Genomic DNA, 22361 nt, shown 5'->3' on the forward strand with positions numbered 1-22361 from the left:
AAACAGATTGTTTTCTGGAACGCTGGGTCTCCTGTCTTTCTAGAAGAATGTCTTTAGAAGCAGGTTGGGCCAGGCCCTGGGGTTATTCCCGGAGATGTCTGCTCTGAAGCTGGAGCACGTGCGGAGGCCCGTGGTCCTCTCCCGAGGAAGTCTCCAAGCCAAGTCTCCAGACTTTCTGTGGGTTTGTGGGGACACCATGCGGTGCTAAGGGCTTCCTCTCGGCTCTGTGCTCAGGAATCACTCCTGGGGACGCTCTGGGGGCCCTGGGGGATGCTTGGCATTGAACGTAGGTCGTTCCTCCCCGCTGTGCTTTTGCTCTGGTCACGGCGTCTCCAGTCCGGCCCCTCTGCTGCGGCGCTGAGCTGGCCTCCGGGGCAGTCGTGCGCCTGCAGAGCTGGTGTGACCCTGCACTGTTTCCCTCCAGATTCCTTCACTTCAGAAAGCAACCTGGACTTCAGAAGCGGGCTGACCATCGTGAGCCAGCACGACCTGGACCAGGTAAGGGCCTGCCCGGGTCGCCTTTGTCTTTCTGTGTGGAAGCGAAGAAGGAAAGCCGCATGTGTTCCTTAGAGCATCACTTTCCGGGTTCCCAGCAAAGATCTGTCGGAATTCTCGCCCGGCCAGCAGGTAGCGGCGTGACCCTGAACTGCTCACTAACCTTCTGAGGCTCTGGGTAGGGTAAGGCCTGGGGCATATTAGCGGCTCAGGAATCGGGGATTCTGCGATCTGAGAACTCTCAGGTTTTTTTTTAATGAACTTTGTCAGGTTCACCCCACAGTTCGGTTTTTCAGAAAATAAAGGTGAGATTGTGAACGGTCATCACAAATTGCACAGGGGTGGGGGGGCGACGCTCCAAGGACCGGACCCCACGCCTGGTGTGCACACGCCTCAGGTTTGATTCCCGGTACCACGGGCTCCTCTGAGCACCCCACCTCTGGAACTGTTGCTCTCTCCTTGCCGTGTGGAAATGAAAGAAGCATGTTAGGGTGGCCCTCATGACCCTGTGTAGGTCCACATCGTCGAACCCTGTGTCCAAGCAGAATATTGGTAGAAATCACCCCTGAGACCCAAAAATAAAGGGATGAAACTTAAAAAAAAAAAACAGAAAAGAAATTCCAGGTCAGAGAAATAGCTCAAAGGCATAATGCACGTGCTTTGCATGCTGAAGGCTCAGATTCAGTCCCTGTACCCACGAGGAGCGTCCTTCTCGCCAGACCAGGGCCCCAGAAATAGCTCCTAGATGTGGCCCTCAGAAATAAATAAGCAAAAATCTCACGGTAGGATTATGTAGTACTGGGACAAGCCCTGTTCTTGCCCACGGAGGAGGAGGAGTGAGTCAGAGCCGGCTCTGCTCGGCAGCGAGTGTCCTGACCTGCAGTAGCCCTCCCGCGCACGCACGGAGAGTCCGGCATCCTCCAGGCCGCAGGCCGCCAGCTGGCCTGGACACGCAGGGCCCACCCCGCCCCGGCGGTTCCCTTCCCTTGGTGCCTGGCATCCGAGCTCTTCTATCACCGCTGGCTTGGGCCGGCTGGGCGCGGTGACGCCCCGAGCAGAGGCTGCCAGTACAGCTGCTGTCCGGAAGGCGTTTGCCAAACACACCTTGTTCTCGGGAGACTGGTCTGCTAGAACGCCAGAAGAAACAGGGTCAGTCACTTCACTCTGCTTGCGTAGAGAACCCCGATATTTTTGTTTGTCAAAAAAGATTCCTCTGAGGGGCTGGAGTGATAGCACAGCGGGGAGGGCGTTTGCCTTGCATGCAGCCAACCCAGGTTCGAATCCCAGCATCCCATATGGTCCCCTGAGCACCGCCAGGGGTAATTCCTGAGTGCAGAGCCAGGAGTAACCCCTGTGCATCGCCAGGTGTGACCCAAAAAAAAGCAAAAAAAAAAAAAAAAAGACTCCTCTGAAACTGCAGGCACAGCCTCAAACCTGGTGAATTCCAAAGTAGAGGCGGGTTCCCTTCCGCTTTTGGTTTTGAGTGTGACAGCAAGCGAATGGTTCTTTGTCTCCTTCCTCGTTAGCTGCCTGGACAGCCCGTCAGGAAGTGTCCAGGGGCCCACCTGCGCCTCAGCAGGGTGGCAGCCAGGCGGCTTGGGGGGTTGTGGAAAAGTTGTTTTAATTCAGCAGTGATGGTTGTTGCTGTGTAAATTCTGGACCCACACACAAGAGTTTCATGCAAGATTTGGAACCTTACACATTACACAGTAAGCAAAAGGCAAAACCCTTGTATTATACCAATAAATTCCAGGGTGGGAAATGTGCCTATTTAGTTCATTAGGAGCCTGAAATAACACACAGCAGAAATTAAAATACATTATATAGAACAGAATAAATACCGAAGACTTGAGTTTTCCTAATGAAATGTCTTCTCTGTCGCCTCTAGCTCCAGTCAGATGCCATCAATGCTTTTGGGGAATCTCTGCAGAAGAAACTTCTGGACATTGAAGGATTGTATTCGAAAGTTCGATCTCGCTCTAGCTTCATACAGGCCCTTGTCAGGCGTATCCGGGGCCTGCTGAGGATATCACGGAACTGAAAGCTCGTGCTGCTGCTCTTCTGGTGAAGAGATGAATTGGGGAAATTTGTCTCCTTTTTATAAATTAGTTTATTTCTAAATTATGACCAAAAAATATTTTGCTATTTTTTTTTCTTTATATATGGGTATCTTTTCTGTAAACTTCTTAGTCTGGTTCCATTGTCCCTAGTAAAAAAATAAATACTTTTTAAGAAAACAAAACACGGTCATTCTTTTGGTTCTTTCTCTAGAAAATAATGAACATTATCAGGAAGCCAACAAAGATGTTCCTTCCAATGGTATTATTCTGAAAGCTAAAATTTGCGGTTATTTTCTGGGAATTCTAATATTTTTTCTCCTGCACCTACATTATCATTTTTATTGCTTGTGCGGTAAAGTGGATAGTAAAGCTTTCACCATGTGCTTTGATAGAACACTGTGCCCAGTACAGCAAATAATGTATCACAAAGATGTCTCTGAAAGTCCAGTGACTCTGTCTGAGCGGATTTTTCCCGGGGCCTAGGGAGAGAGGCTGACAGGGTAGCACATGCTCTCCAGCAAAGCATGGGGAAGAAAGACAGTTTTAGGGACTTAGGGGTCTGGGAGATCGCCCAGTGGGACTAGTGTGCGTGCTTTACACACCGGAGGCCTGGATTCGATCCCTGACACCACACAATCTCTCTAACCCAGAAGTGACCCTTGAGCTCAGAGCCAGGAGCAGCCCCTGTCAGGTGTGGTCCCAATGCTTAAAAAAAAAAAAAAAAAAGCATTGGAAGGATAGGTCCCTGTGCCGCAAACCCTATACAGCGATGATAAGTACCAGATCTTAATGTGCTGCTTTTACTCATTCATCAGCTCAGTGGGTGATTCATTCCAGAGAGGTCTGTTTCTAGTCGCTACTGTAGCTTTTCACAAATTGATTCACTGTGTATGTCTGAGCTGTCACCAGTCTAACCTTTTCTGTAGATTGTCCCTTGTTCCGACTTTTCCAAGACTTCACCAGTTGAAAGAACAGTATGGTGACCCCTTACCTAAATCTTCAGCCTAGCACAGGGTTGTCAGCAAGTTGCACGCTCTCTCTCTCTCTCTCTCTCTCTCTCTCTCTCTCTCTCTCTCTCTCTCTCTCTCTCTCTCTCTCTCTCTCTCTCGCTTGCTCTGTGTGTGTGTGTGTGTGTGTGTGTATTTACACTGCTTTCACCTTTGGGTTCACTCTTGGTGGTGTGTATTATGCCTGTTTGGACAAAGTAACATGTAGCTGTCATTTAATACAGAGTATTTTCTTCTGCCTTAAAACTCCTCTCTACTCTGCTGGTTCTTTCTGCCCCAGCATCCACTGATCTTGTCAGTGTGCCTTTCTAGAGCATCAGTGTTGGAATCTGACAGTAGGTCACTGATTATGATCAGTTTCTTTCTCATAGTGATACACATCTGATGTTCCATGTCTTTTCTTGGCTTGATAGCTTTTAATTTCATTTTAAGCACTAAATAGAATAGCTTTAGCTCAGCTAACTGAGAACATCTTATTTGCCTCTAGATTTTGGCATTAATGAATGAGGCTGCGGGGTTTTGTGATTCCCTTGGATAAATGCCACAGAACACATTTGTTAGCTAGGTTGTATGGACTGAGTGTATTTCCTCTGGGAACTGCCAGACTCCCAAGGTGGCTGTGCTGTTTTGCTGGGGAGACCCAGCAATGAACAAGTTCCCGTTTCTCCGTTCTCACCAGTCTTAGGTGTTTAAACAGTGTCCTGTATGGCCATTCTCCATGGGATATAGTGACATCTCAGAGTGGTTTCCCTGGGGATATATGATGGGGACCACCTTTCCACATGTCCATTTTGCCATCTGTGTCTTCAGTGAGCTGTCTGTTAAGGTCTGTTACTTACCAATTTTTGAGAGTGCTGTGTGTTTTCTTAGACTGTTGAGATTTAAGAGTTGTGACCATATTTTGTTTTGTTTTTTTTTAGATTTATGGGCCATGCCCTGCAATGCTTAGGGGTTACTCCTGGTTTTGTGCTCAGGAATTACTTCTGTCAACCTCAGGGGATCATAAAGGGTGCAAGGGATTGAACCTGAGTTGGTCACATGCAAGGCAAACACCTTACTTGCTGTACTATTGCTCTAGCCCTAGCCCTTCAATTGTTGTTGTTATTGCCAATCGAAGAAAGATAATCTCATAATGGTAGTAAACATTTTTGGTAGTATGAATGTCACTGGGGAATTTTCCATATGTTCTGAAACTGTCACTGTCATCCCGTTGCTCATCGATTTGCTCAAGCGGGCAACAGTAACGTCTTCATTGTGAGACTTGTTGTTACTGTTTTTGGCATATCGAACACGCCATGGGTAGCTTGCCAGGCTCTGCCACGCAGGCGAGGTACTCTCGGTAGCTTGCCAGGCTCTCCGAGGGGCGGAGGAATTGAACCCAGGTTGACCGAGTGCAAGGCAAACGCCCTACCCACTGTGCTATCGCTCCAGCCCATTTTCCTTCATGTTCAGAAACATCTGTTCTATTTCTTATTTATGTTTTCTTTCCTATGAGCTGTTCATATCTGTACACCACATTTTTTTGCTTGTTGGTCTCATTGATCTGCAGGATCTATTTATGTTAAGGAAATTGGTTGTCACCATACAATCGTAGTTTCCTTTTTTGAAAACTGCATTACAATTTTTTTATGTAATAGATTTTTTGGTTTTGTTTTTGTTTGGGGACCCTACTTGGGATGCTCAGGGCTTACTCCTGGTTCCTGGCTGTGCTCAAGGATCATTCCTAGTGGCACTGAGAGGACCAGAGGTCCATATGTAGTGCCAGGGATGGAACCTAGGTCTACCATGTGCAAGACAAGTGCCCTACCTGCTGTACTCTCTTTCCAGTTCCTGTCCCACCCCACCACCCCGCTTTTTTTTTTTTTTTTTTTTTTGGTCAGTGCTTGGTGCTCTGGGGCCTTTTGATATTGTGATTCAAACTCAGGGTCTTGTACATGCTAACCAAGTTCCTTCGCTTGAGCTATGTGTGTGTGTGTGTGTGTGTGTGTGTGTGTGTGTGTGTGTGGTGGTGGGAAGAGGGCGGCACACCTGGTGGTGCTCAGGGCTTGCTCCTGGCTCTGCACTCAAGGATCACTCCTGGGAAGCTCGAGGGTCCATCTGCGGTGTCAGGGATGGAACTCGGCTCAGCCGCATTCAAGAAAAACACCCTCCCTGCCCTGTCATCTCTCTGGCCCGTCTCTTCTCAGTCTTTTGTATGGCTTCTGCATTTGTCCCTTGTTGGGCATGTGAAATAACTTCCGATTTGGAAGTTTCATTTTATTTATTTCTTTTCGTGGGGTGGGAGTGGGGGGTCACACCCTGCTGTGCTCAGGGCTTTCTCCAGGCTCTGCATTCAAGGATCTCTCCTGGCAGGGCTGGGGTACCATGTGGGGACCGATACCAAGTCGGCCATATGCAAGGCACACACCCTACTCTACTATCTCTACAGCCCCAGTTTGTAAAATTTTGGTTTTTTTTATTTTTGGTTTTTGGGTCACACCCAGCAATGCACAGGGGTTACTCCTGGCTCTTCACTCAGGAATTACCCCTGGCAGTGCTCAGGGGACCATATGGGATGCTGGGATTAGAACCAGGGTGGCCGCGTGCAAGGCAAACGCCCTACCCGCTGTGCTATCGCTCCAGCCCCGCAGTTTGTAAAATTTTAAATAATTTTGCAAATTATTTAAATTTCTCCTAGATAAAACATTTTGGGTTTTTTTTTTGCTTCGTTTTGATTAAATGTGCAAAATACAAGTATGAGCTAGGAACCCAGTATTATTTTTCCTAGGTAGGGAAAATTATTCCAGTGAACCTAGTCAGCAGTGTCATTTGCTGAAGCAATTTCTTTATTTCTTTTCCTCCATTTGGTGCTCAGAATCACCAGTAGACTGAAAAAAAAGGACTGACTGAGAATTAGAATTTTAAAAGCTAATAGCATATTAAAGAGATTTGAGGATAGTAGTCTAAGGCTGACGTCCTGCTATCTTGGCCTGTCAATTTGATAGAAAAGGAATGAAAAAAGAAAGGAATGAATGCTTGTGAGAGTTTCCAACAGCAGAGTTCTGGCTCAGGCCAGAGTTCAGGATTCCAGTGGGATTTTAGAGAATAATCCTTAGCTGATGGAGTAAATCTGAAGTGACTGCACAGGGGATTAGGAATATCAGTAATGGGCTCTGAAGAGACACGAGGACCAAGATCACTGAAGATAAAAACTCTGCACAATACAAGTATGGATTTGGAGTCACGCTTGATTGGATAACATGGAACTAAAAGGCATTAGTCAGACTTCAAAGCCCTGCATGAATGAGAGGCATGCCTCGTCACATAAAAGCATCACGGAGGGCAAAGGAAGACATTCATTTTAAGGGAGCTGTTTTATTTGCAGACATTTAAGGAATAGTCAGTCTGAAGGTTGCAGGTCTTTTGTCTTCCAGACCTGACCTTTATCCGGGAATAGGGGAGCCTTTGTAAAGACCATGCAGGAAAGCCAGCCTTCATAATGCAAGACTTTCACCAAACGGAGGGGAGCGGGCATTATGCCAGGGATTCCCACCAGTGTTTACTGTCTTCACGGATTATGCTAGACGTGTGCTGGGGACAAGTTAGGAACCCACACTCTCATCCTCCTGTAGCTCACAGATTTATGAGGACCAGTAAAAGGACCACGTGGGTGTCAGTAGAAGTATAAAATGGTAGGCTCAGAACCATCGAGTCAGCATTTTCCACCCAGGTGGTGAAATCTCCAGGTGGCTTGAATGCTCATTAAAGTTTGAGAAGCATTCCAATCAAATTATTATTCTTATGAAATCTGTCTTGGAGCCACACCAAGCAGTGCTCCGGGCTCCCTCCTGGTTCTGTGCTCAAGAGCCACTCCTAACTCCGCTCTCAGGGATCACTCCTAGAGGGAGACCAACTGGGGTGCCGGGAATTGAACTCATGAAGAATGCAAGGCAAATGCCCCGCCCACTGGCTGTATCATTGCCTTGGTCTTAAGTACCGAAGCCTTACCTAGTCTAATAGCGCAGCTGCTCAGCTCAGGCTAACATAGCAAACGCACAGGCATTTTGAAAAATACGTCCTGACGCCCTCTCCTAACATTCCAGGGTTGTGTACAAGCACCAGCGGTGATGTGCTCTGCTTTTAGTCCTGGCACCTACTGCTTCACACCGCCTTTCTAGGTCTGGTTGCCCAAAGCCTTGCTGCTTAACAGAATATGTCTCTTAAAGTGTTGGTCATCGTTGGGGCTAGAGCAATAGCACAGCGGGTAGGGCGTTTGCCTTGCACGCAGCCGACCGGGTTCGATTCCCAGGATTCCATATGGTCCCCCGAGCACCACCAGGAGTAATTCCTGAGTGCAGAGCCAGGAATAACCCCTGTGCATCGCCAGGTGTGACCCAAAAAGCAAAAAAAAAAAAAAAAAAAAAAACCAAAAAAAAACCAGAAGTATTGGTCATTAAAATCTCTAGGCTTTCTACAGAGTCTGGGATGGGAGACCTCCCCCGACCTTGCTGTTCTTCCAGAAGCCTGACAGTCGTGCCCACAAACTGCCTCTGGCACCATATAAGCTCATTAACGGCCACCATCCACAAATAACTCACAAATAAATCTCAGAAGAGATCAACAAACTGCAGAGATGCCCCCCAACACCAAAGTCACCATGCAGTTAAAATTTAACTCTGGCCGTATCACCTTATTTAAAATCTTAGAATTCCTGGACCATGATATTTCATACTCTACACCACTGATGTCCCAGGAATAGCACACCACATTGGATGTGATGTAAAGTAGAAGACGCCCATTTTTTTTATAGATTTAAAAAAATACTATCACACAAAGCTCAACCTGTAGCAACATGTTAGTAATCTCTTATACAAGGGCTTAATGGCTCCAGGGTGAGATACAACAACCTCCACACACTTTCTTCTAAGGAAAGCTTTTCTGATCGTCTTTAGTGAATTATTCATAACAAGCAATACAAAATAAAATATTTAGAGCCTGCTATTGGGGCAGGCTTGGGTGGTGGTTGGGAAAACTCGAAATAGTGGTGGTGGGAAAGTGTAACGGTGGTGGGATTGGTGTTGGAATATTGATTGTAATAAATTCAATTCGTGAACAACTTAAAAAATATTAAAGCGTTGGTCATAATACAAACTACAGACCCAAATCCAGCTTTTCAGAAACTCAGCCTTTAAGCATCTGGATCCCGGGAATCCGAACCTCCAAAGCTGTGGGACTTAGTCCTAGCTCTGATGATCTCTGTCCCAACCACTCCACCACAGATGGGTCTCAAAGCGCTGCTCCCGCCGCGCTCCTCTAGGGGGCGCGGGGGCGCTCCGCGTCTCTTCCGGCGGAGGGGGCGTGGCGTGTGGCGGGGAGGCGGGGCGTGGCGGGGCGTGACCCGGAAGCCGAGGAGCAGTTCCGCCCCTCGCGCCGGGCGGGGGAGGCAGGTCGGGAGCGGCCCACAAACTGCTGCGGCTCTCGGTGCCCTCCTCGCCGACGCCATGCTCCAGTTCCTGGTGAGTGCGGCTGCGGGTCGGCGGGCCCGGCGCGGGCGTGTGTGTGTGTGTGTGTGTGTGTGTGTGAGTGTGTGTGTGTGTGTGTGAGTGTGTGTGTGAATGTGTGTGTGTGTGTGTGTGCGGGCGTCCCGCTCGACGGTGGGCAGCGCGCCCGTGTGTGTGTGTGTGTGTGTGTGCGCCCGCGCGTATGTGTCTGTGTGCGTGTGTCTATGTGTGTGTTCGGTCTGTGTACGCGTGTCTTTGTGTGTGTGGGGGCGTCATCGGGCCCATTGATGACTGCTGCAGTTGCCGCCCCCCCCCCCGTAGCCCTCCCCCCTAGCCCGGACCTCCTCCTGCCTGGACCCCCGGCCCGGCGCCCCCTCCCACCACCACCACCGACCGGGACCCCCCGCGCCGCCCGGCGGTTGCGGGGCGACCCCGACGCGAGCATCTCCGGGGGCGCGGACAGGGCCGGGGCGGGGGGGGGGACCCCTGACGGGTAGCGGGGGCGGATGCTGCGCGCGGCCCGCGCTGATACATTGTTACTCGTGGCCTTTGGTTGGTTGTTTGGTTGATTGGTTGGTTTCCAGCCCAACCAAACGCGGGTTTCGGGGGCTGGGGGTCGGGGTGGAAGAGCTCGGCGTCCCGCTCAAGACTTGGCGTGCTGTGGGGGGGGGGAGCGGAAAGTTTCCGGGAAGCGCGGGAGCCCCGCCACCCCCACCCCCCAGCAAACAAAGGAAACTTCCAGGAGAAAGTTTTGTTCCTTCCGGGAGCCGGTCGGTCGCCTGCGGGGGGCCCCCACCCCGGGCGCATCCGGGCCTGCGGCGGCCCGGCCGGGGGCCAGCCTGGAGCGTCGAGCTCCCTGGCGCTCCAACGAAAAAAGGAAAACGGAAAGGAACGAGCGCCCCTCGGGCCCGCTGGGGACACCCAGAACCCCGGACTGCCGGGGAGAGAGAGGGTCGTTATCCAGCGCCCCCCGCGCCCCACCGCCCCCAGAACCCTCGCAGGAGCCTCGCTCTCTTGGGTGTTGGAAATGCGCAGGGTGCAGACGGCCTCTGGGCCCTGGGCTGAGCCCCTGCCGACGCCCCGATTCCAGCCCCCTCTCCCGTCTTGCCCTCCTCACCCCTCATAAATGAAATAAAAGCAAAAACAGCCTCCCTTAGCCCCGGAAAGTGGGACCGTGCGCCCCTCCGTTCCACTCTGGCCCCTGCTTTCTGCAGGGCGAGTTTTTTGGGGGGCGTGGAGCCCACTTGGGCTGTGTGTTTATGAGCAGGGACGTCGGGGTTCTTCATGGGCCACATCCGGATCTGTTGCATTCCTGCCCCGACCTCGGCTGCCCCTCGGGTGCTCCGGTTTCGCGCTTGCACAGCTGTGCTGTGTTTGGAAGAAGTGGACCCGACCGCCTCACCTGGATCGGGCCCTGCCGGGTGGCCGCGGCAACCCTTCCCCTCCCCCGTCGTGGGGAGCCCCTTTTGCTGGCAGCCCCGTTTGGTGTGTGGAGCCGTGCGGTTGCAGTCGGGGATCCCTCCCGTCACCCGCTTTGAACGGTGCCCCGCCGGTGGGGCCAGGTGCTGGCTTTGAACCCGGGTCCAGTGGGCTTTAGGCTGTGGGAACTTGGAGCGATTCCCAGTGCGTCTGTCACCACGTGGGAAGAGGGAGCCTGGGCCTCGGTCATGTGTCCTGGAGGGGAGCGGAAATAAATGAGTGACCACTCGTCCCTGGAGGACCCACACTCTGTCCCATCTCCCAGGTGGCAGATGAGCCCTTCAGTTTTGTTTCTACTCAGGATCCGGCTTCCTCTGCACCTGTTTGAGCCTCTGATTTATTCCCCCTTCGTTTCCCCCTTGGAGCCAAGTTCTCTCCCCGCCCCCATCACTGTCATCCCGCTTTCCTGCGGGCAGAAAAAGGTTGGGGACAACTGGGGGGCTTTGGTTTGGGTTTTCAAATCAAGCTTGAGTGGGACCACTCCTGGCGGGGCTCTGGGGGCCATATTGGGGTGCCAGGGATTGAATGAGGGTTGGCCACTTGCAAGGCAAATACCCTGTCTGCTATTCTATCTCTCCGGCCCCTCGCGCTTCTTTTTGTTTGTTTGGTTTTGGTTTTTATTTATTTAGTGCTTTATTATTATTATTATTATTATTATTATTATTATTATTATTATTATTATTATTATTATTTTGGTCACACCTGGCGATGCACAGGGCTTACTGGCTCTGCACTCAGGAATTACTCCTGGTGGTGCTTGGACTCGAACCCGGGTCACCGTGTGCAAGGCAAACACCCTACCCGCTGTGCTATCACTCCAGCCCCGATTTTGGTTTTTGGTATCGGGGTCTCGCTTGGCGAGGATCAGGGCTGACTTGTGATTCGGGGCTCGGGGGACCTGTGTGGGGTGCCCGGGTGGTCTGCATGCAACATCAGCTTCTCTGGCACTGTGGCCCCGGCCCCTCGCTGCTCTGAATCAGCTCGTTGTCAGTCCGCTGGCTTTAGGACCGACTGTGCACTGGACCTGCACCAAGGGAGAGGAGCTGAGGGGCCGCGCCCCAGCCCTGTGGGGAGAGGCCCAGCCTAATCTCTCCTGGGCACTGGTGCTGCTCCCGTCCTGCGGTTCCTGGCCGCCTTGCCGGCTCCAGCCCGGCCTCTCCCTCCCTCCAGCACACTCACGGCCCCTCGGGGTGTGTGGCCTCCGCAGGCCTGGCCTCACCCTTTGCTCACTGCTCCCACGTGACCTGGCTTGCTCTCTGCAGTCCCCCGTTCCTGAGCCTCTCCGCTTACCCTCTCTCGGACCCCGCTGCCTCTGGACCCCTTCCTCACCCCTTGCTTCACACTCCTTTCTTTGTTCTCCACTTTCTCAGATTGGAAGCATTGACCTAATCCAATTATCTCTTTCCTTCGCCCGTATCCCTGGGCCGGTGTGGCGGACACTTGCACTTCCCTGCTTTGTGACCCTGTGACTGAGTCCTTTGTGTCTCAGCTTCCCCAGCACGAACTGGGCAGTGTTCTGTGTGAAGGAAGAGCACTGTAAGCGCTGTGGGCTGGGCCAGGTCCGAGAGGTAGAAAGAAGAATGCCTTGTGCCTTGCCCGCGGCCGATCCTGGTTCCGTCTGCAAATTGTGCCCTGGAGCTCGGAGCCCTGACAGGTGTAGCCCCCAAGCCGGCAGAGTGGGAGAGAGAGTGCTCCTTGTGGTGCTTGCTGCCGTGACTCAGCATCCTGGGAGCTCTGCCTGTCACCGGCCCCTTAGAGCAGGTCCTTGGCTGGCTACACCCGCCCAGCCTGTGTAGACGAGCACGGTCGGAGTTAAATGCCCTCACTTCTGAAATGGTGGGTTGTATCAGAATGAACTGTGGGAATGGTGAAAAATTAGGCAACAGTTACAGGTTTCTGAACATGCAGTGACCAAAAAGGAATTCAGAGACAACCTTGTCAGGAATCGGAGGTCCCGGCCGTGACAGTAATGGCTGGGAATGATCACGCTGGACAGGATCCGCGGGCTGAGAGTAGGTGAAGGATACTCTTGATAACCTTTCAGTATCAGTATTGCGAGCCACTGTGCCCAGAAGGAGAGGAAGAGGGAAGAGCCTGCCATGGAGGCGGGCGAGGGAGCCTGGGGACACTGTGCTGGAAGTGTACACGGTGGAGGGGTGGCTGTTGGCACACTGTAGGACTGAAATCCGATTGTGAACAGATTATTAATGGTCTCTCTCACAGTGATTCGATTAAGAAGTTAAAAAAAAAAGAATCGGAGGTCCCCGTGGCCGTGCTCACGCGCCTGGCGTTTCTCGGACAAAGGGTGGTGCGTGTCAGGAGCTTGAGAGCCCGTGTGGGCCCCGCTGGACCGCGGGCTTCAGTCCCCGCCAGCTCGGTGGCCGCGGCCCTGCCGCCTCCGGGAGCTTTCGGTGATGGTCACTTTCTGCCGACGGAGAGCGTCGAGGCAGTTTCAGTCCGCCGAGGGCGTCTGTTTGCTTCCGTCGAGAGCATGGCCTCTCGCAGTTCCTCTTGATGTCACATTCTGGTGGTGACTTCCCCTTCCGAGTGTCCAGTTCTGGTTTGGTTTGGGGGCTCTCCCAGGGGGTGGCCAGGGGTCACTCCTGGCGGTGCCTGTGCTGGAAGCTGGAGGAATACAGGCGAGTGCCTTGCCCACCGGACTATCGCTGCAGCCCCACTCTGGTTTTTCGATGCTTTCTCAAACATGGCATTCCCGCGGAGGCCTGCTCAGCCGCAGAGCGAGCCTCCAGGTCTGTAAATGTTCTCCTGGTGCCCTTGGTGCTGTCCTCCCGAGCAGCTGCTGCGGGCACCAGCCAGGATGAGTCACATGCCCAGCAGCAGCCGTGTGTCAGTGGTCCTGCACCTTCCGAGTGAGGGCGTGACGCTTTCGCTTCATGTCCCTTCCCCACTGCGCTCCCATGTCCATCTGCTGCCTTAGTGCGTCCTGCTCCCGTGGTCCTGGTGTCTGCGCCTTCCTTCCCCCTCTTTCCTTTGCCTTCTCTACTCCTAGGAGCCACTGTCCATCTTCTCCGTGAAGTCTCCACACTGTGACAATACAGCCCCTGGTTCTTTGGATCTCACATATCTTTAGCCGGGTTTTATTCTTTTAGTAATAAACTTATACTTTGTTATACCTATTTTTATAAATATGTGTATATATATATTGGGGGGGTCATGGGCTGGAGCAATAGCACAGCGGGTAGGGCATTTGCCTTGCATGTGGCCTACCTGGGTTCAATTCCTCCGTCCCTCTCGGAGAGCCCGGCAAGCTACCGAGAGTATCCCGCCAGCACGGCAGAGCCTGGCAAGCTACCCGGGGCATATTCGATATGCCAAAAACAGTAACAACAAGTCTCACAATGGAGACGTTATTGGTGTCCGCTCGAGCAAATCAATGAACAACGGGACGACACTGCTACAGTGCAGGGGTCATACCCGGAGCTGCTCAGGGGTTGCTCCTGGCTCTGCACTCAGGTATTACAGGGGACCATATGGGATGGCAGGGATCAAACCCTGGTCAGCTGCGTGCTCGCTCTGGCCCTGTTATGTCTATTTCTAGGAGGCTCTTTTTAGTTTATTGTGCTTGAGTGGCCTCAGTTTTTAAATAATATTTTACGTTAGTTGTTGGTGTAGAAAACTTCTGTCGTGGTCTTCTCTCGGGCAGTCTCGCCTTCTTTTTAGCTCTAGTAGTTTGTGTTTAGGTTCATGTGGAAGTGATAACGGGCAACCCATTTCTGCCTGGTGTGCCTTTTCTCAGAAAGTTACTGACTTTCTTAGAAATGCCCCTATTGAATTTACTGGCTTGGCTAAGAATTAAAGGTGTGTCCCCCTCCCCGCCCCCCCCCCCCCGCCATCATTGCCTTTTGTTTTGGGGCCACCCCTGGCAGTGGTCAGCAGCTTCTCCTGGGACTGTGCTTGGAGGTGCCCCCAGGGATAATGGAAACCCAGCTCGGACCTCACTGTCTCTCTGGCCCTCTCTCATTTTCCAAGGAAAATTACTGAATATAAAACTTAACTTTCGGGGCCGGAGCGATAGCACAGTGGGTAGGGCGTTTGCCTTGCACGCGGCTGACCCGGGTTCGATCCCCAGCATCCCATATGGTCCCCCAAGCACCGCCAGGAGTAATTCCTGAGTGCAAAGCCAGGAGTAACCCCTGAGCATCGCTGGGTGTGACCCAAAAAAAGCAAAAAAAACAAACAAACAAAAAAAAAAAACAACTTTCATCTAAAATGCTTCTTGTGGTGCTACTGGAAGGGATGTGGGTGACAGCCTTAGCAGGTCTTTGTTTTAATGTGCAGATTATGGGGTTTTAAGCAAATGGTGCTGCTTGAATTAGTAGTTAAACACACATTGTAATGTTCTACACACCTGGTCTTACTTATTATTTGTGTGTTTTTATCAGGGATGGGAGACACACACACACTCACACTCACACACACACACACACACAGGGTGCTGGGGGCATCTTCTGCCTCCTCCTTGCAAAGCTGCGCCCCCCTTTGAGCCTTCTCCCCAGCACTCCTCCCAGAAGGGGGAATTGTTCTCTGCCGTGGACTGGAGAGGTCTCAGTGCTGCGTAACCGAGACTGGAATTGAAAAATAACCTGATGAATGTTCCTTTCATTAGTGTAGGATAACGTGTGCTTGGTTTTCTTCTTAGTATGTAGCTTTTCTACCTAAACCTGCAACACTTTTTTTTTAATGATAATTCAGTTTTTAATTTTTTTGAGGTTTCTGTTGCAGAGCCTGGCAAGCTACCCACGGCATATTCGATATGCCAAAAATAGTAACAAGTCTCGCAGTGCAGACGTTACTGGTGCCCGCTCGAGCAAATCGATGAACAACGGGACGACAGTGCTACAGAGGTTTCTGTGCTGATTTCCATAGAGGCTGGACCAGTGAGCAGCCCAGCCCACAGTGAATGAAGATTCCGTTTTCACTGCATCTAGCCAGTGTTCTCTCTCACCAGAGAGAGAACAAAACAGGAATGCCGTCCTGTTTTGATTTGCCCTCCCGGGGAATAGTTTTAGGCGTCTCTCCGAATGCCAGTTGCAGCTCTGTGTCCTAAACAGTCGACTATTTTAGGTTTCTTAACCCCTAGTCAGTGCAGGTAGGCCGCCTTGGATCTTGTGTCCTAACTCTGGTTTGGGTGTGTGCTTTTGAAACTGTAATTTGGTGAGTCACCTAGGAGACTTCGCAGGGAGTGAGAGTCACCCAGGGTGGTGGCCGGGAGCCCTCCCGGATTAAGGTCGCTTTCTTGGCCGAGCTGCCCACGGAACCTTTGCTTGGGGAGGGGGCTGAGGCGCAGGTGGAGAGTCAGATTATTGGACGCTGTCTTAGCCGCCACGGTGGGCCAGCCTGCTGCCCGCGCCTTCCGGCTCTCCTGCCCATTCTCCCTCCCTGTCTCTCCCCTGCTCTCCCCTGGCTGCAGTAGTTCCAGGCACACAGCACGGTGTCCCAGCTCCCAACCCGCCACCAGTGGCCCGAGGTTCCCTCCCAGCCCCCACCTCGTTTAATTATTATAATTAGCATAAAGTAATGATCCTTATTTTCATGTTTACAGCAGTGTTGGCTGTTAGCGTGTGGCTGTATAAAGTTGCCTCACCGTCCCCCCCTCCCCCAGTGCCCCTCCCTCTGCCCCACTCCCCCCTGCCTTGCCTTCTCCTTTCTGTGTTCCAGGCCCAGGGCCTGCCTTCTGACACCTTCCAGCCCCTGCCGCGTGGTGTTACCCTGACCTGGCCGGGGAGGTCCCGTCTGCTCTCCGCAGCCAGCTCCGTCCTCTGCGCCCTTGGCTGGGGGCCCTCCCCACCCTGCCACTTCCGCGTCTGGTAACTGCAGGCACTAAGGGAATTGCTCACAAGTAGCTTTTCTCCAGTTAGTTTGACACTTTGCATATATGTAGCTTTTTCTTTCCTTGGTGGGTAACAGTTTGACTAGCTTTAGTCATTTTCCCCCTTTAGTGTCTCTTTGAATACATCTTCACTCTATCACTGTCATCCCGCTGCTCATCGATTTGCTCGAGCGGGCACCAGTAACCTCTCCGTAGTGAGGCTTGTTACTGTTTTTGGCATATCGAGTACATCTTACACATTTTTTTTTTTCCAAAAGAGAGCAAAGGTATTTTTATTATTTAGTTATTTATATATTTTGATTTTTGGGTCAGACCCAGCAATGCTTAGGGGTTACTCCTGGCTCTGCACTCAAGAATTACTCTTGGTGGTGCTTGGGGCACCCTGTGGGATGCTGGGGGTTGAACCCAGGTCCGCCACATGCAAAGCAAATGCCCTGCTCGCTGTGCTGTCGCTTCGGCCCCCATTTTGCATATTCTTGTCGCTCCTATAAGAATGGCCGTGGATGTTGCGTCTCAAGCTGTCGAACAGACGCATATGCCAGCTCCGGGTTCTACTCTTGGTACCACAGGGCCCCTGTCCCCACCCCCCAGCTCTGCCATTGTGGCTGAGAAACTGTGGGCGCCCCCGATTCTTTCAGTAGAGCCCATTGATAATCCTTCCACGGGACTAAATATGAAGTTGATTAGTGTATTAGGGTCTGCAATCCTTTCATCAAAACTTTCAGGTTTACATATATAGCTAAAAAACTTAATTTTCAGCTCAGTTGCTCAGGAGTAACACTTTGTAATAAAATGCACTAAAGTGTTGCGGTCATATAATCCCGAGGCAGGGCTAGGGCGGGATCCCCTGTTGAAAGACTGATCTCTACAGTAAGGAGCGTTTGCCTGAAGTGTGGAAAATAAAAGATGTGGTTTCCCGAGGGCTTAGTGTGGCGTGACTCTGCCGCCCAGTGGCTTGTAGGAGTCTTGGCTGCGACGGCGTTTGGGTCTCGGCTCGTGGCGCTTCCTCGCTTCTCTGTACCTTGTCCTCTGCCCCCGTGCCCACTGCTCCAGGTCGGGCTGGACTTCCCTCTCCCGGGCTCTTCCGCCACCGTCTCTCCGGCCTGCCCCTTCGTCCCCACACAGCTTCCGTCCCTGCGCGTCTCACCCAAGCTTCTGCTGTTCCCTTCGCTGCTCCCCGTGTGTCTGGAAGAAGCTGCGGCGTCCCTGTCGTTGCAGCTCTGCTAGGGGGAGTTTCCCCTCTGCAGGGAGCTGTGTGGGGTGGGGCGGGGCTGAGCGGGGCTGCCCAGGGACCCTCCAGGCCACCCCCGGGAGAGCTGCCTCCTAGGCCTGAGGGGCACTTGCAGATCTACTTGGGGACCCGCCTCGTCCTCGCGTGACGTGTGTCCACCGGACCTCTCAGACGCCACTGAGTCACTGTCTCAGGCTCAGATTTCCTTGTAGGTCTTTTTTCACTCACATGGATTTGAAATACGGAGGTGTTGAGCAGTGGCAGGTCCCGTGTTGTCTGAGGCGTTACGACTTAAGGGAATCCTTTTTTTTTTTTTTCAACTTAACACTTCATTGGATGTGGTGAGAACAGTCCCACAAAGTGTTGCTTTTAACAACCACAACAAATTGGAAATCTTGACTTGAGTTCTAGAATGTAAGCCGCATAATTATGGGGGTTCTGAGGGGACCGGAAGGAGGGAGAGTCTGTGTCGTGAGACCGTTTGTTCTGTCTCTGTGTGTGAGGCAAGCTAGTGTTTCTTGAGTGAGATCGGCTTGGGTGTGAGGGCCCTCGGGACTGAAAGTGCTGGGAGGTAAAGTGATCCGCACGGTAACCTTTCAGTACCTGTGCTGTCAACCACAGTGCTCAGAGGCAGGGAGGGAAGGGGAGGCGAGAGGAAGGCAGAGAGAGATCTGCCATAGCGGCGTGGGGGGCGGGGGAGACGGGTGACATAGGTGGTTGTTGGTGGGAAATGTACGCTGGTGAAGGCAGGGTATTGATTGGAACATCATAGGACTGAAATTCCATCACGAACAACTTTGTAACTGTATATCTCATGGTGATTCAATAAAAAGGGGAGGGAGGATATAGTATATACTAATTTTAAAAAAAAGGTGTGAGGGGAGAGAAGGCAAGGAATAGCTGCTCACGGGCGAACACAGGCTGAGAGGGCAAGCCTCTGTCCGTTTAGCTTTTGAGGAGCGTGTTACTCTGTTTATGGATGAAAGATGGGACTCGGGCCAGACACGGCTCCCCATTGAGTACTTGGCTCTTCTGCCTTGAGACCCCCGGGAGAACATTGTCTGTTTGGTTTGATACCAAAGTCAGTACCCAGCATGACTCTTTATGTTTTATTGTTTCAGCTTGGATTTACTTTGGGCAACGTGGTCGGAATGTTTCTGGCGCAGAATTATGACGTAAGTGATCCTTTCCACCTTCTTCTCGGTTGCACGGAGCTGATCTTAGTGACTGTGGAAGTAAGGTGTAAGTGTGGTCCCTAGTGGCACCGGAGCACAGCAGCTAGGGTGTTTGTCTGGCGTGCAGCCGGCCCGGGTTCCATCCAGGAGTCATTCCTGAGCGCAGTCAGGAGGAAGCACTGAGCATGGCTGGGTTTCGCCCCCTCCGAACCAAAACAACCCCCCCTGCCCCCAAACTAGGATTCATAATTCTGAAAGCAAATTCCTGGATTTTGTGAGAACTTTTCTATTATTAGGCCCTGGAGATAGTACAGGGTAAGGCCTCGCATGCTGCCAATCCTGGTTGGACTTCCAGTACCATATTCGGTCCCCAGCACTGCTAATTCCAGACACAGAGCGGGAAATAGTCCCTGCGTGCTGCTGAGTGCAGCATAAACCACCCCCCTCCCCCAAAGGAAAAGGAATAAAAGCACAAACTGTTATTATTGAGAAAAGAAGGGGCATAGTCGCATCAGTCTTCTGTATCTCAGGGGGCAGAACCTGCTGGCTTCCTGCATCTCTAGCCTCCGCTGTGTTTGTTGGCCTGGAGTGATATTAATTTTAATTCTGACAGTCCATGGGACATCGTGTGATAAGTGAGAGTTGATAATTGTACAGTGTTTTCAGCCTTCCCCTGCCCTGCCAAGTAGTAGAACTGATTGAGAGCCTGTCACCGTATAGGATAGCACATTTGTTTATTTATTTATTTTTTTTGCTTTTTGGGTCACACCTGGCAATGCTCAGGGGTTACTCCTGGCTCATGCACTCAGGAATTACTCCTGGCGGTGCTCGGGGGACCATATGGGATGCTGGGAATCGAACCCGGGTCGGCCGCGTGCAAGGCAAACGCCCTACCCGCTCGCTGTGCTGTTGCTCCAGCCCCACATATTTGTTTATTCATGAAAAAATTATGTTGTTGTTTTTTGGGGTTTATCCCGGGCAGTGCTCACGGCTTACTCCTGGCCCTTGTTTCAGAGAAAAGTAGAAGCTTACACGGCCACTCTGTGCAGAGAAAGGAAAACGCAAGGATCGGGAGGGCGATGCAAATTGAACTAACCTTTTTTTCTTTTCAAAGATGCCAAACCTGGCTAAAAAGCTAGAAGACATCAAAAGGGACTTGGAAGACAAGAAGAAGCCCCCTCGGTCATGAGGTCCGGCCCCGCGCTGTCTTCTGGATCCGCTGACCCGGCCGCACTGGAGGGCCCCCCTTACTGTCTGAACCAAAAGCTTGTGTGTCAACCTCCAGTTGTTGTGATTTTCTCCTTTCTAGACCTCGTGCTGCCTCCGAGCGCAGCGGGGCCATGCGGGTTCCCAGCCGCCCCGACCCCTCCAGTGTCTTCACGTCTTCCTGTCCTCCTCCCGTGCTCCCGGGAGTCTCGGGCCGGAATTCTGGTGCTAGATTAGCGAACGTGCCCGTTGACAGTGGTTGCTCCCTTGTTCTTTGGGATTCTACTACCTTTCTTTTTCAGGAAGAAAAATATCGATGAGTTTTCTGTTGCTGATGATCAGATAGAAGTAATGTGGATTTCAGAGCTTGGCCACTCTCATGGGTGTCGAACCAGTCAATACTAAATGATGTCATTTTGAAGGAATAAAATTGATATCTGGAAGCCATTTTCTGGTGGATTATCCATTTATATTGTCAGGCCGTTTCCTAATTGCTCAATTAACCCGTAAGTCAATCTGCTGTTCAGGAACTGGGGAATTAAAAAATATGTTAAAAAAAAAACAAAACAAAAAGGTCTTTGTCCTCAGTAAAAATCACTTAGTATGCATGCTTTTCCCTGTGATGAATCTGATCTGGCTCTTTGCCCTCAGAAGAGTCGGATTTGTAAAGGACTGGTGGTGCGTTTGCGTTACATGGTGATGATACCCTGATTCCTGTGCTTGCTGTATGTTTACATCATACCTTAGAACTTTTCAATGGTTCTCATTAGAAAAGTTTGCTCCAGATGTGTAGTAAAATTAGGTCTCAAAAAGGAGATCGGCTTCCTGCTACCATTTATGCTCTGTAGTTTTGTTTAGTTAGAAACTACCCTCATAGGGGCTGGAGTGATGTCCCGGTGGGTAGGCTGCCTGCCTTTCACTCAGCCTGTGGGGTCCCATACAGCCCTCTAAGACTTGCAGGAGTAATTCCTGAGCATAGTCAGGAGCAAGCCCTGAGCTCTCCCAAGTGTGGCCCCAAAACCAAGTCAGTTTGTCATCTGCATGTCATCTGTGTGTGTTGGTTTGTTTTTGCAGAGCCAGGGACTGAAGGAACCCAGGGCCTCCCGCACGCCAGGCAGTGCCCTATTGCCGAACCAAAACTCTGTCCAATTCATTTTATTTTATTTATTTATTATTATTATTTTTTGCTTTTTGGGTCACACCCAGCGATGCTCAGGGGTTACTCCTGGCTCTGCACTCAGGAATTACTCCTGGCGGTGCTTGGGGGACCATATGGGATGCTGGGGATCGAACCCGGGTCGGCCGCGTGCAAGGCAAACGCCCTACCCGCTGTGCTATCGCTCCGGCCCCTCATTTTATTTTTTAATTAAAAAAGTTTAAGTACATTTCTTTTTTCATCTATACGTGCATCAAGGTTCATACGTGATGTAGAATGAAGTCTTTCATCACTGCCTTTTCCCTCTTCCTAGACTTCCCCGGTTTCCTGTGTACCTGGGTGGGGTGCTCGGTGGATGGGGTTCTGACTCTCTACTCTGTGCCTGGGGTTGTATAGCATTTTATGCGGTAAATGAGACTCACAAAAGTCTCTCGCCCCCCTCTTTGTAAGAGACCATTCCATATTAGTATTCAAGGAACCTGAATGGAGCCTCTCATATTTTTGTTGCATGAGATTCATTTGTGTGGACATATTATAATTTATTCAATATTCTGCTGAAGAAATGTCGAGACTGTTTGCCGACTCTCGCTGTTACACAGCAGCAACGACTCTGCCCCTAAGACAGTTTGTTCAGCTACAGACTCAAGTCCTCGTGGTGTAACTTGAGCTAAGTAGGAGTCCCGCTGCTGAGGGGTTTCTTCTACAGTACACTTTAGGTAGCTCACTGCTGAGGGGTTTCTTCTACAGTACACTTTAGGTAGCTCACTGCTGAGGGGTTTCTTCTACAGTACACTTTAGGTAGCTCACTGGTGAGGGGTTTCTTCTACAGTACACTTTAGGTAGCTCACTGCTGAGGGGTTTCTTCTACAGTACACTTTAGGTAGCTCCACTGCTGAGGGGTTTCTTCTATAGTACACTTTAGGTAGCTCCACTGCTGAGGGGTTTCTTCTACAGTACACTTTAGGTAGCTCACTGCTGAGGGGTTTCTTCTACAGTACACTTTAGGTAGCTCCACTGCTGAGGGGTTTCTTCTACAGTACACTTTAGGTAGCTCACTGGTGAGGGGTTTCTTCTACAGTACACTTTAGGTAGCTCACTGGTGAGGGGTTTCTTCTACAGTACACTTTAGGTAGCTCACTGCTGAGGGGTTTCTTCTACAGTACACTTTAGGTAGCTCCACTGCTGAGGGGTTTCTTCTACAGTACACTTTAGGTAGCTCCA

The 22361-nt window shown here is 51.3% G+C and overlaps 2 protein-coding genes across 2 annotated transcripts in view; both read left to right on the forward strand.

Moving 5' to 3' along the window:
• The window catches only part of NUP205 (nucleoporin 205), an 81867-nt gene extending 79137 nt beyond the window's left edge, over positions 1-2730 (forward strand). Inside the window, exons 42-43 of the mRNA XM_004608239.2 lie at positions 425-498; positions 2384-2730. Coding sequence (XP_004608296.2) covers positions 425-498; positions 2384-2536 — 227 coding nt within the window. The 3' untranslated portion in view covers positions 2537-2730. The remainder of the gene's footprint in view (positions 1-424; positions 499-2383) is intronic.
• Positions 2731-8934: 6204 nt separating this feature from the next.
• On the forward strand, positions 8935-20431 carry STMP1 (short transmembrane mitochondrial protein 1). Its single transcript, XM_004608381.2, has 3 exons — positions 8935-9057; positions 18725-18778; positions 19893-20431. The coding sequence occupies exons 1-3, from the start codon at positions 9043-9045 to the stop codon at positions 19965-19967; spliced, it is 144 nt and encodes a 47-aa protein (XP_004608438.2). The 5' UTR covers positions 8935-9042; the 3' UTR covers positions 19968-20431.
• Positions 20432-22361: the final 1930 nt, after the last annotated feature.

Source organism: Sorex araneus, chromosome 1 (genome assembly GCF_027595985.1).
Source record: "Sorex araneus isolate mSorAra2 chromosome 1, mSorAra2.pri, whole genome shotgun sequence".
NCBI lineage: Eukaryota > Metazoa > Chordata > Mammalia > Eulipotyphla > Soricidae > Sorex > Sorex araneus.